This window comes from Rhodnius prolixus, unplaced genomic scaffold, assembly GCF_049639745.1.
Source record: "Rhodnius prolixus isolate KJV_2025 unplaced genomic scaffold, Rpr scaffold_15, whole genome shotgun sequence".
In the NCBI taxonomy this organism is placed as follows: Eukaryota; Metazoa; Arthropoda; class Insecta; order Hemiptera; family Reduviidae; genus Rhodnius; species Rhodnius prolixus.
In genome coordinates, this window is record NW_027411605.1 from 3,326,102 (window position 1) to 3,340,957 (window position 14,856).

The 14,856-nt window shown below is 35.9% G+C and overlaps 1 protein-coding gene across 3 annotated transcripts in view; it reads right to left on the reverse strand.

Annotated features, from left to right (window-relative positions):
- LOC141454926 (glutamate receptor ionotropic, kainate 2-like) overlaps positions 1-14,856 on the reverse strand; it is a 381,268-nt gene that overhangs the window by 129,627 nt on the left and 236,785 nt on the right. For all 3 annotated transcript variants that reach the window (XM_074129632.1, XM_074129631.1, XM_074129633.1), the window contains exon 4: positions 7,520-7,771. In XM_074129632.1, the coding sequence (XP_073985733.1) occupies positions 7,520-7,771 (252 nt within the window). The remainder of the gene's footprint in view (positions 1-7,519; positions 7,772-14,856) is intronic.

The following is a 14,856-nucleotide window of genomic DNA, read 5'->3' on the forward strand; positions in this document are numbered from 1 at the left end:
TCGTTTGATTTTTGTTTTGTAATAACAAAGTAACTTCCGGTGACGTTTTATCTAAGCTGCGTATTATTTTATTTTTATTATTGTTATTATATTACTCCTCCGACAGATAGTTGACTCTCCTTTCTTCGGTGGACTAACCTCACTCTTCAAAACGACCTCAACATTTCCTTCGTACACCAACTCGCCAAGACGAGATATCAAAAGCTCTAATCCTCTCGTACTGTCTCTCGCCTCTTCTGACATCTCTGACCATCCTCCTCGCCGACTGAATGGTCCCGCAACCTCCTTGATGACTGAATCATTATTCTCCTATAGAGAGTGCTACCGCTGGGTAGTTTCTCTCCTCCTGCTCTCCTCCCGCACCAGTTCATCGCTCTCTCCATATTTACTTATTGTTTACAATGTATACAGATTGTAAATTACAAAATAAGTTTACAAAACAAAATTGTTATTATATTAATAAAGCAGAGGATAGTGAGGAAGGGACTTGATTGTCACATGCTGATCCTCCAGCTCAATGGATGGTGGTGTCTCTTGAATAGTATGGAATCGCCACGATTTGAGAAGTGCTGGTACGGGCTGCCTTGTGACTGCCACACTATTGCAGACACAGAGATGAACGCAGAAATCTGGTGTACTTCTTCCCGTCAAGAAACCTAAGTACTACCTTCTGAAGAGCGTCTCGGAGATAAAAATCATAATTTCTTGGTTCAATATTTCGACGAAGACAAATGCCAACAGATTACATTCACCTTACGTAGACACAATAGAGAAATACCTACCTCCACTCAAGTACGCTACCTAGGACTTTGTTTAGGCAGTCTACTTAGCTGGAACACACACACACTAGATTGAAAAGATAAGAACTCAATAGACGATACGGAAAACTACGAAGACTACTAGGGCGGAGATCAGCCATGAACGTACAGAACAAACTGCCTCTATACAAGTCACTACTAAGACCCATCTGGACCTACGGAGCTGAGCTGTGGGGCTCTGCAAAACCATCCAACATCCAAATCCTTTCAATCCAAAGTCCTTCGGCAAATCGTCAAACGCTCCTTATTATGTATCCAATTTAAACCTCCATACAGACCTCAATATCCCTTTTTCTCAATTGACCTAATCCATTCTAGGATTCATTAATTTCCATAATAGCCTAACCATACATCCTAATCCCACAGCACAAGCCTTAGCCGACAGTCCTCCACGACGCCTGAAAAGACGTTGGCCCCGCGACCTTTTACCAATTTCCTAAACTTTCTTCCAACTTCTAGAGAGTTCCAGCATTGGCTGGCCCCTCTCAGCATGCCTTTCCCATTGTGGCATTGGATCCACTAGGATTCAGCCTATCTGTGCCTAACTCAATTAAGAACACATTTACTTGGTGTATGTACGAGTATATATATACAGATTGTAAATAAATAAATAAAATTAAAAAAAAAAAAATATTGTACAAGAAATAAACTGCAGATCAGACGGTCGGTGGTATTTTTTTAATATAGCATTTGTTTGGATTCATGTTTGGCCGTGTAAAGGGGTTCTCGAATATTCAGTACATCCGTTACGTGTAAAAGATAAACATTAAGCCGGATACAAACATAAACAGAGTGTTCTAAATTGGAATCAAAAAAAGTTTGGAATAGTTGAGATATGTTTAGCTAAACTGAGGTGACGCCATCAACAACTAGTTTCCGGTTCTGTTGCTGGGTGGTGCGGGAAAGTGTTAGACTTTATAAGTTGTTGTTTTAACCGAATCACAGTCTAGTGACAAGGCTGCACATATAGTATAATGTACAATGAGCAGTCACCGAGCCATATATACCCGAAAAACATGATTGGTAGTTTATAAACAGAGTGGGTGGAAGGAGGGCTGACCTAAAGTGGACAATTAGTGCTTGGGAAAACTGAACAATCTGAACCTCATTAATCATTTGGCGGGTCGTAGTTTTCCTGCTAGCCCAATAAATCTAGTGGAAATTTCGCACGTTCCTTCTCACTAAGCACTACTTTTTATAAAACAAAAATTTTTCTCTCATAAATTGTAAATTCAAACGTAAATTGATGTATAAATCTTTCTCTTACTTCAGCTGGAATAAATGACAAATTTTCTCCAGCATTTGGATATTTTATTCAATGCCTAGTAACTTAATTCTAAAAAAAAAAGAAAGTGTGAGACTAATACAACTAAATACATTTGGGTTTCCGGTTTAGTAGAGCGTTACCGCTCGGTAATGATGCAGATTTGGCAGAGATGCGTGTGTATACCTGTAGCACGTTGACAGGGGAATTGAATCAAAGCTATAAAAAGAAGCAGTCTGAAATAGATACCTCTATGGTGGCTATGCTGATATAGTTACAAGGGTTAATCAGTCAAAAAGTGCACGAAAAAGCGTAACGTTGAAAAACACCCGTCTTTGACAATTTTTTTTTCTCTTTTTCTATAAAAGATAAAATTCCCAAATTTTCTTTAAAATATAGGGAAAATCCTCCTTTATGACTGTAATTTTTCTAAAATAACATAGATTAATTAGTTTTCAAGAAAAATGATGTGTGCAAAAACGACATTATCAGAAAATTGTTCTTGTCCTTGTTACTTTTTTTTGTTAACTGCGTAGCGCCTAAACGCGAGAACCGATTTTCATGAATGAGGTGTCATTCGATTTGGAATTTTATGTAGATGTGCCTTTTGAGGGGTCTCGACGGTGTGCCTCATAAGGGGCGGAGTTTGCCCCTCGCAAGTAAGGACCACTCTAAAACTATTGTTGCTAATATTTCTACGTATAACGCTTAGTCCTATTTGATGAAATTTAGCACGAAGAAGTGATTAAAGCTTCCCTACGTGACTCTAAAGTGCCATTATGCTCTTGCACCTACTAAGAGGAAGTATTGCAATTCTAAACGGATTTCTGTAACCTGTTCCATTTTTTGGTCTTTTACAGTTTTTACATCCATCACTGCGATCATGGGACCACAAAAGATCGCGAGAAAACAAACTGGAGGGACAAATCTTAGAGAAGAGGAAAAAAGACGTTGCTGTAGTGGGTTGCTCCAACAACCTTTACAGAAAATTAATAGCTGAAATCTTGCTAACATTAATCATCTGAATCAACACTTTGCTTTAAGTGATCCTTATTTTTTGTAATTATGATTATATAATCATTACAGTGATGAGTACGACAAAATGTTAAAACTAAGTGTTCCAAAGAAAAAATTAACGTGTGGCTGTGTCATGGACACGGCCGTGTGTTGTACGTGAATACGTATACGTAACGGATCATATTTTTTATATAAAATATTTTTATTTATGTATTTAGGATGAAATCAAGGAAACAAATCGACGATCGAACACAATCTAGTCCGTTGTCGATGTAGAAGCGATTTCATCATCCACTTGCATAATTTCAACCGCCCCGGCTGCTGATGTACTGACACCGTCGCGTTGATCCGTTCGGCCGCATTCATTCTTTTACGTTCCCGACACAGCTTGACTCGGTCATATGGTGTTTTATTATTACCATTCGATTGTTCTTGAGAAGCCCTTTCCAACCGTATACGATCTCTGCATTTGGTTTTGGCTTTTCGACGCGTATAGGCCGACATTATATATTTTTGATGATATTTTTTTATTCTAACACCTTATTATATTCACTGTCTCTATTTTATACTAATGTTTTATATACAATCGATAGATTGTGACGACAGCTGACGATTAAAACTTAAACAAACATCGTAGCTTCTCCGAGTCAAAATTTATACTAATTGCAAATCTCGATACGCAGCAAAATGTTCTCAAAATGGCGGCGCTTCTCCCTCCACCACGCGCGATGCGTCATAGTTCTCGCTTATCGTAATGAATTCCTTGATCCTTTAGCTAATTTTAATTTTGGGTGTAGACGATAGATTTGAAACTATAATGCCAAACGGTTTCCACCGATTTTGTTATCATTAGGTTTTTTGGATTGCCTCCATATGATAGCAAATTTAAAGACGTATTCACGTCAAAAGAGACAATTTAACTCATGCTCACACCGATGTCCTCGCGACTGTTTTGCTTACAACAGAAAGAAGTTTAATTCAAATCCGGATCCATCCTATTGGCCACTCATTTGCGCAGATCAGGAGCCTGATTTAAACAATAACCAAGTCCTAACCTAAGCACGTTTCATCTAGCTGATAGTATTACTCTATTTTTTAAAATCTATAACAATAGATGAATTCTGTATTTTTGAAGTTGTATAGAAGTTTGTATTAGGCCTTTATATCGATCAAATCCTTTTTATTAAACAGATAGTGGAACAGGCGGAAGTTAGTACCTACGAGTATCGCAAAATGACAGGAAGTTGGAAGCTGGACAATAAGAAGACAGTTAGTGTGAAGGCAACACCCCGAATGCCAGTCATAGTCTAGGCCAGAGGTCGCCAAAGTGGTCTATATAGACCCCCCCCCTATTTAACAAAAGTAGGGGGTCGATCTGAGCCAGGGGGGTCGAAGGAAAAACAATTTCGAACCCCCTAATAGCGGAACCTCGCAAAGAAACACCAGGCACACCCATCTCATTAATTAAGAAGCAATACTGTACTTTACTTTACTTATTATTTAATAAATATTAAGATATTTAAATTTCAACATTGAAGATATTTTTCATAAAACTGTATGTTACACAATGTAAAATTACTTTAACAAAATGATTAAAATCATAAAGTAATTGTACAAACACACTGCCTAATAGATAGTTTCATTTTTAATTAACTGAAAATTACTTTTATGGGGGGTCGATGGAGATTTCGAAAAATCATATAGGGGGGGTCCATGATCAAAAAAAGTTTGGCGACCCCTGGTCTAGACCAATAGGAGAGCTACTTTTTAATTTTATAATGGTCACATTATTACATGGTTATAGCGGAAACAAATATGGTATATCCTTTTTAATTATTTCTTTTTTTCCCAACAAAGCTTAAAAAAAGAGAAGTTGAACAACCTCAATTTTGATTGCTGTAGTGGGTTGAAAATGAGGGTCAGTTTGTTTCCAGCCAATCATCTGCATGTTTTCTTGAATTTCTTCCCATTTTTGTTTTGAGGTTTAGGAATTTAATCCTTCATTTCCCTAGCCGCAGTCTTCCTGAAGATGGAGGGATAAGACTGTAAGAGTAGGAGGTCCCAGTTCTTGGATAGGGAGAGAGAGAGAGAGAGAGGTTTGTTTGAATGAGAAAGGAGATGGATAGGAAAATTTCATTGTTGGATCAAAGTCGGTGTTTTTTTTTTCAGCTCCATCCTCAGACTCCAGAAAATGGAAGAGATGAGGAATAAGGAATGATAAAGGATAATAGAAAAAAGGGAAGATGGTTAGTATAATTTTTTCCCCAATATAGCTTTACATTAGCAGCCTCTGGCGAATTTTCCACGGGGAATAAGAAATTTTTTCCTTTTCTTTTTCTTCATTTCACTTTCCTTAAACTTAATTCTTTTCTAGTTTTTCCCCCTTTTTTGGGCGAAAATTCGTTTTTCTTTCTTTCCCTACAATTCTCAACACCTAACTAGCCTTAAATAGCGGCCAAGTTATCGGAAACGTTCAACTTATTGGTATCATTTTATATTTTATTCCAATCGTGGCGTGAATTTTTTTCATATATTTTATTCAATTCTTAAGGTGGAACAATTTTATGCTAATGTTGAATACTTGAATTTATTCGAATGATATAATATATATCTTTACATTGTAATAATATTCTGAATTTAAATAATTCTTGCCACCCTCAACAGTTACATTTGCAATTTCTTATTGGTCACAGAGGATTTGGTATCGTATCATAGCCTAGTTTGGTATTCAACTATTATACAACTGTCAAACCTTTTTTAATTTTAGTATTTTTTTTAAGAAACCAAATTACTCGGTCTTTAATAATCTCGAATACATAATAAACATTGCACTTAAATATCCTCCGTGTAGATCGCGTTTAATTATATAATAACAAATTTACTCTTATACTAATAACTTTATTTGTTAAAAAAATTAGTTAAACCAATAGATAATTTATTAATAAAATCAAAAGAATTCGATTATTGTATATACTCGTACATATAAATATATGTATAAATATATAATTTATGACGCAATTAATCGTTGAGTTGTAAAGCAAAGCACAATTAATGACATCATTATCAAAGTGTCAGTTCAGATTCATTGAGCTATTATCGATACTGTGAATCCCCCTCCCATTTTTTTTTAATTCTCTGGATTTCCGGTTGAAGGAATGTGGTTTAAAAACACTTTCCGGAAGTACTAAAAGGGGTGGTATCTTGATGGAATTTTGGTGACCTAATTGTATCAATCAATGGGTTCTATAATGTATACTTTAAAATCTTGATCTCTCTTTCTATCTTTCAAAATAATCTAGGTAATTAATCGAACTCTAATTTAAGTGGTCTGTTAATTTTCTTAATTTATTTTTAGGGGTTTTCGATATTCGATATTGTAATCGTTTTAAGGAGCCTTAAACAAATTTGGTCTTCAATTATACTGAGATATTACTTGGAAATTCCTTGTGCTCCCATTTTTTTTAAGACACATTTCTAAGTCAGGCTCAATTTGGGCCTTTTCTTATTTTCATTCTCAGTTTATGAACACATTCTTTTACTTATCCATGAGGGTCCTTTCAAATAAATAAAGATATGTTTTTCTCATTATTTGTGAAGACGACGCTCAATGCAGGGAATTATAAATTTTATAAGTGTTGGATGGCAACCTTGTTAAGAGTTTTAGACAGCTGTTCGAAAAGTTTTTTACGTAAAACGTAACCTTTAAGGTCTTAGTTGTGATGGCGTGTCCGCTCTTAGAAGGTACTTTTTAAGAAGAGCGTTCTGTGATCCGATATTTTTATTGTTGGAAAGTAGACAGACCAATCGTCAAACCAATACGGTACTAGTAGCAGCTACCGGGCGAGTTTTTTTCCATGTTGGTTGAAAAGCATAGAAGCGAAATCGACGAGCACCTGATTTCCTGTGTTTTTTTTTTGGAGGAGGAGCAACCTACTATCCTGTAAGGCGCCACGGCAGCCGAGCGGTTAGAGGCAAGGCCTGCAAAGCTAATATGCATTGTGGTACTGGGTTCAATTCCCGGTCTTTAGGCCTTGGATTTTATTTAATGGTTAATAAAAGAAATTTACAGTAAACTATGTTAGGAGATTATAGACTAGACCCGCAAAGCTAAGATGTATTGCGGTACTAGTCTATATTCCCAATGATTAATAAGAGAAATTTATAGTAAAGTATGTTAGGCGGTTATAGGCTAGACCCGCAAAGCTAAGATGTATTGCTGTACTAGTCTATATTCCCGTAAGACCCGTAAGAAAATGGGGCAAGTGTCTAGGATCTCTTTTGGGCTGCAAACTATCTGAAAATTCATTCCGCCCAATTAAAACTTTAAAGCGTTTTTACAAAAATATGACACCAAAAAATGGCATACTTCCGTTTTTATACATAGTAAAATAGATAAAAGCTCCATTTTTGGATACATTACCATAATCTTCTTCATATAATATGGCTAATCTAGTCCAATTTAGATAAGCCATTACGTCCAGGTAGGCGGCGTTCAATAGCGACTGTGCAGGATGCAGATTGATTGAGAGCTCTCTAGTGGCCGGTTCTAAATCTACTCTGGCTTCTATATGCGGGAGGTCTAATGCGTCGCATATTGAGTGGACGTGCGCTCCGAGTACTGGATTCGACGGCCCAAATACCGCTTGCACACCTTCGCCAACCTGTTGGCACGCTGTCAACAAAAAAAACGACAATAAAGTTATAATTGATAATAAATCTATTAAATTAGTCTAAGTAATATACTGCATTTAATTATATGGTAGCTGACCCATTTTGTTGATAATGATTGGTTCGTTTAGAACTTAGTCATTCATTTCGCTTTTTCAAGATTGAACATGTTCGAACATGTTTGAACAGGTGGGGCGATTTGGTAAAAAAAAGGTAGCGTAACGACACATGACGTCACTGTTGATGTGGTGAACACAGTGTAGTTTTTAACTCAATTTCGTTATACTGGTCTCAATTGGTGGAAAACGACTTACAAAAGCATAGTACGGGAGAGACCATTGGGGGGTGTTGTAGGGCAGACTCTTGGGAGGAGGGGTTTGTGGTAGGAGAGGATTGTGAGAGGGGATGATACCTATATAAATAATATTATTTCTTAATTGTACCATGATTCAGGCGCCACAGTAGCCGAGCGGTTAGTGGCGAGACCTGTAGAGCTAATATGTATTGTTGGTTTAGTGGGTTCGATTCTCGGTCTTAGGCCTTGGATTTTATTTAATGGTTAATAAAAGAAATTTACAGTAAAGTATGTTAGGCGGTTATAGACTAGACCCGCAAAGCTAAGATGTATTGCGGTACTAGTCTATATTCCCAATGGTTAATATGAGAAATTTATAGTAAAGTAAGTTAGGCGGTTATAGACTAGACCCGCAATGCTATGATGTATTGTTGGTTTAGTGGGTTCGATTCCCCTGGTCTAGGCCTTGGATTTTATTTAATGTTTAATATGAGGAATTTACTGTAAAGTATGTTTGCTAGTCGCCTCCGTCCACGACACCTAATTTGGTAGTTAAATCCCGCCTGAAAAAAATAGGCAATTACTTTACAGACCTGAGGAGGAGCACCTGAGGAGGAGAATATGAGGAATTTTGGGGCAGATTTTTGGGTAGGAATAAAGAGGATGAGGAAGTAGCTAAGTGTAGGTATGTTTGTTCACTGACATTGGACTAAGGATTTTCTGGTTCAATTTGAAAAAAATACACTATATCTAAAGTATGATTATGAAAACTACATGAAAAATGGCGTTGACTCCGTTTCAATATCCCTAATATTTGTCGAGATATTTAAGGTCAATGTTACAATTTTTCGTGATCGGTTTTCAAAAGTACGTAACAAGAATCATATAATATGAAACTGTAGCAGAATTTTCCGCAAGTTTTCAGCAGAAAAAAAAGCTGAGTTTTCTAAGCAGGAAAATAGTAATAATTAATATCACATTAGGAGATATTGCCTGAGGAAGTTTGATTAAATAATAGACAAGCCTTTGCTGTATTATTAAAGCAAACTACCAATAGCATTGTGTATAATTAACAGTTTTGTAAAGTAGTAAGAGTTTGTGTAGTAGGTAAACCATTTGTGAACACCAATTTGAACGCTACTTTGTTATAATTGTGGCAAAGTTACGCCAACTCTAAACCAAACCTGGGTTTTGATGATTAAATTTTAGTTTTTGGATAATTAAAACCATTTACTGGTAGGACCGTCTCTTTACCAAGGGGTACTTGAGTGTATTGGATGCGCAATAGAGTTGCGCACTGGAGGGATGACTGCTGCTATTCCTCGTCATGATGACACATGATTTACGCTCGACGTAACATTTACAACTAACTTCTAAACTAATCTTAAGATGTTACCACCAGCACCGTTCACAGGGTTGTCGCTGGCAATACGTCGCTTCCGCTGTTTGCACTCAATACTACCATACTTCCTTTAATCACTTAATTAATTTTAATTGGTAGTTTGCAGTTAACTCACTGCTAATTGGATGTTATTAACTTTTTTTTACTTTAATAATAATTTAGACTAATTACAATGTTTATTCGAAAAAGCGGTATTATTTTTTACCGAGTGTGTTGAAAGAAATTTTCTCCATGAATAAAATAACTAATAACTGCAAACATTGAGTGACATCAGTTATTATTATTATATCAGATCATTGCGCATTATGTGTTGTACGAGGTGTGGCTATTAAATAACGAGACTGAAGCTGCTACAGAAGAACTATGCATGCGCCAAATCCTAACGACCGACAGCTGTGCACAGCGTAAAGCCTTCTCTTTCGATTGCAGCGTCTCACGTGTTTGTAGAGAAATCTGTCTGACCGGAACCGTCGTTTGTGTCAAGAGGTGTAGAGTTTTGTTTTGCCGCCAAACATGGATACTTCACATGTAGTAGAGCAACGAATTGTCGTGAAATTTCACATCAAAACTTGGTAAAACCGCTACTGAAACTTATCTTTTATTAAAAGAAGTTTATGGCGATGAATGTTAATTAAGTGCGCAAGTTTTTGAGTGGTTCAAGCGTTTCCAAGATGGCCGAGGAGACGTCGGAAATGATGACCACCTGGGTCGCCCTTCCACGTCCAAAATGGATGAAAATATCGATTATAATTAATCAACATTACTACCGGTGAGGTGCTTGCCCAACTCCACGAAAGAGTAAGGAAGAAAAACGACCCGATTTGTGGAAGAACAAGTCACGGGGTTCTCCATCAAGACACACTGTCTGTCAAGACGTTTCTAGCCAAGTACAACATTCCAGTTTTAGGCCGTCCTGGCCCCATGTGACTTTAGATCTGTTCCCCAAAGTCAAAGTCTGCATTAAAAGAAACACGATTTCAGTCCAGTTGAAGCTGTGAAAGAACGCGTCATGCAGGAGCTGACAGAAAAAGACTTCCAGCACTGTTTCTGGACCATGGTAAATCCCTCATGGAGCGTTGTAGGGATAGGGGAGGGGTGTATATTGAAGGTGATAATAACTAAATATGTATAAATTTAAAATAAAATGTTTTGCAGCATCAGTCTCGTTATTTAATAGCCACACCTTTATTACCTTTTCTATTTTCTGGGTATTTATTAATCTGTTGTCAGTCTACAAGTCCGTAGGAGGAAGAGTCTGTTCGCTTAAGTCCATGAATGGGAATTCTAAGTGAGTATTTTTATCGACGTAAATCGGATGGTCGAAGAATTATGTGTTCAAATTTGTTGTCTAGTTCAGTTTTATAGGGGTCGATTTTTTATATATATCATCACTTGGGTTATCCACAAACCCATATCGTGAGAACATGATCATCTTCAGATAATATCGGAACTAGTGACGGCGGGGGTGTTGGCCTAGTGGATATGAAGCATAGTTTTGTAAGTAGGAGATCTTAAGTTCGAATCCCGCATTTAGCAACTTTTTATTTGTACAGAAAAAGAATATTAATAGTAAAGTGGATGCTTTTATCCATGTCCACGCGACATCTGATTGGTAGTAGGACGTTTAAGCTCCGCCTACGAAAAAGAAAATCTAGACAATTACTTTACCTTTTTGGAAACCAAAATATAAGTAGAAAGAACAAGAAATGGCCCTTCCTGCAAGCAGGTAACAAGTCTTCAGAATACTAAAAGCGGTTAAAGGGTTCTTAAGTAATTTATTTACCCTAAAGTACGCTTACTATTGGAGCTGCAGAAGGTTTTCTTAATAAGGGTAGGTTTCGTTTTGGGGCGGGAGCTTATAACCTGTGACTTGTTCCTCCTAAACACAAAGGAATTTCACTCTCCTCCTTTTTTTCATCCTTTTCTATCCTTTCTTACTTTCCCTTTTTAGCCCCTACCATGCTTCCACTTCTTTCGCAATTGTCCGATAAACTCCTTAAGTGGTGGCCAGACTCTTCTACGCTGTAGAAGATTTACACTAGTAGGGTAGCCTTAGATAAAGTTGAGGTGAAGTTATTTTTAAGGGCAATCTAGGTGTTAATTCTCTTGTTAAAGAATTAGGGCTATTTTATCCCCTTCTAAGCCCATTGAAAGTGGATTTATCCTCTTTACATACACCATTTTCATGAGAAATCTAGTGTGCACACGATTTTCTCCTATTTCCCCCTTCTTACGTAATCAAATTTTCTTGGAACTTCCGCTCTAGTTGTCGTTTAAAATAGAAACGAATATTATTACAAATAGAATCTGATAAGGTTTATAAATTCGAACGTTTTTTTTAAAAAAAAGTAGTTTGCTTTAGAATACCCCAAATAGATTCCGAATCTCCTTTTTTACACACACTTAGACTGCATTTTAAATACATTAGGAAAATAGCAACAATGAAAAATCGTAGATATCCCAAAATACTATCGCATTAATTGATTAAAAGAAACTTGTCTTGGGTTAAAAATTTGAAAATACTTTTCCAGAAATATGATCCCGCTTTTAATTTAGCTAATTTTGATTTAGAATGTATAATTAATTTGAATTGTAGATTTCATAAAATTTGTGATTATATTGCAATATAACTTTAAGCAGAATTTTGTTATTAATGCTAGAAACTCCTCTTCTGGAAGACTGTACAAGGGGAACTGAGCTATGATTTAGGAGTAAATAAGTCGTATGAACAATGAGTACTCTCTAGATCAGATCTCCTGGATTATAAAAGCGAGAGGCGAACTTATGTATCTTAATTATAGATTTTTTTTTTAGAGATGATGAAGGTTCCCTCTGTTCTTTGTGCGATATGACCTTGCCAGAGAATACTTATCATTTTTCTCGCTGAATGTTCTGCACTTAAAGACATTCGCGTTCGCTTTTTTGAAAAGGAGAGTCTCACAAAAGAGCAGTTAATAACATATCTAAATGGTTATCTTAAATGGAAATCAATTATAAATTTTTGTAAATCTGCTTGGAATTTCCGTCATAATTATCTGATTATCTAATTCAGTGGTTCCCAAACTTTTTTGACCCATGGACCCCTTTTTATAGTCAAAACTTGCCCATGGACCTCTTTTTATAGTCAAAACTTGCCCATGGACCCCTTTTTATAGTCAAAACTTGCCCATGGACCTCTTTTTATAGTCAAAACTTGCCCACGGACCCCCAAGTGAAAAAGCTACATAAATGCATAGTCTAAAAATTACAAATTTAAAAAAGCATTTTGTTGAAGAAGTATTTATTGAAATTATAACTTTTGTTTAAAATAAAATTTAAAAAAATTAACAATTTGGATGAACGTGATGAGATGTTATGAGTGTATTTATATCCGGCTCAATGTGTGTGAGTAGCAACCGCAAATCCCCACGAGTAATCTTTGGTTCAGGGCTGAATGAAGAGCCGTTAAGTGTTCGACAGTGAGCAAGCAAATCTTGCATCTCTATTTTGCAATTTCGAAAGATTTGGAAACTGAGAACGTTCTCCTCTTCCCAAGTTTTGTATTTATATAAAACGTTTTGCAACAAACGCAGATATTACGCTTTTAGTTTTGATTAAATTTAATTGGTCACCTTGTTAGTCTCTAATTTCCATAACAATAAAAATGGATCATAGTTTTATTATTTTATATTAAACCTTTCGCGGACCCCCTGAGTGATACCGGGGACCCCGTAGGGACCACTTTGGGAACCACTGCTCTAGATTGAATCAAAATCTAATAAATAATGGTATAATGGTACATATTCAGTAATATTTTTGTGATTTTTAAATTATAATGAAAGTTTAAAGTAATTTTTGTGATGTTTAAGTATATTATTGTAGGCAACAATCCCGCGGATGGTCTTTTGGACCCAGTGATAGTCTTTCATTTATATTTTGTTCAAGAATGAAATTTCTTTTGTATTTATTGTTCTTTCTAAAAATAAAAGGCTTTATTATTATTAAAAATAACTCTTCAGATAAAAACTAATCAACCTGCCTCCACCTCTTTGGAAGATCCTTAAATGAGTTCCCATGGGGGGAAATATCGGTGCAAATAAAAGTCTTAGGTGAATGCTTTAGGATAGCGAATTGCCAGGTGTGGGCACAGTTAAATTTTTCCTTAATTGATCCTTAGTTTTAATTTTACGTCCACCAAATCTTCAATTAGCCACTTCTTGAATCAAATAATGTTGCCCCATTGCAATGGATATTGCCCATTCAAAACTATTATACCACTTCTGTTTTAGTTAGCTCTATTAGCTCCTCTTGCTTTCAGCAAAAGGCATTTAACCTTATCCCTTTATTTCTCTTCCTCTCTGTCTCCCACATACATAGAGCAATGATGCTAAGTTTCTCACTCACATTAAGGGCTCAAAATGCCCGCTGTAAACTAAACACTAAACTAAACTAAACATGCTAAACTAAGATTACTTCTCTAACCGCATCCATTTTAGGATTTAGACCAAAATTTGGTGGGCCAACATTTTGGAACTTAGGACTCGTAAACTAGATTGTACTAAATGCTTATATGGAAATATTAATTCTAAGTTTAAAAAATGAAATGTGTGACTGAAATCCTTGAATTTGCTGAAACCGCTGAATATTCTGCGGATTCAGCAATAATAAGAATTGGAATGAGTTGTTCAAAACTCTTTTTTAAAAAATCTTTATGCTTAACTTATTACGTCAAAAAAATATATATTCAGCTAAAAATTTATATATCTTAATATATTTTTTCTTTTCTTTTTTTTGCAAACCAAAGATGGCTACAATATATATATATATATATATATATATATATATATATATATATATATCAAAACATAATTTACATAATAGATTGCATCTCGGTTAATTATAAAAACCACAAGAATGAGAGAGAGAGACAGAGACAGTGAGAGAGCACGATGAAGGAGAAGACCCTTGTTTCTTCGGCATCCTGAATGAGACCATTACCAGGGGTGAAGTTGGGATGCAAGTTACAGTATGGGAGAGAGGGGGGTCTCAGGACGATCTGTACTTAGGGCAACAGCACAAGAACGTGAACCAGGGCAAAATGGAGATGCTGTAATAAATAATGGCTGTCCGGGAATTAAGTATCCATGGTAATATATATATTACAGGCATTGGGCACTTTTTTTTTTTTTTATTTCTTTCATTTTTAACGGATGTTGGTTGGCTAACCTGAGTTTGTGGGCGCGTTTTTTTTGGGGGTGGGCGGGGGTTCTTTTGTTAATTTTTATTAATTTCGTTTTAGATAATAAAATTAGAGTATGGTTAATGCCACTAAGTGTAATTATAGTAAAATATGTTGTTAAATAATTAAACTCACTTTACATATATTATTTATTACAAATAATTATATACTTTG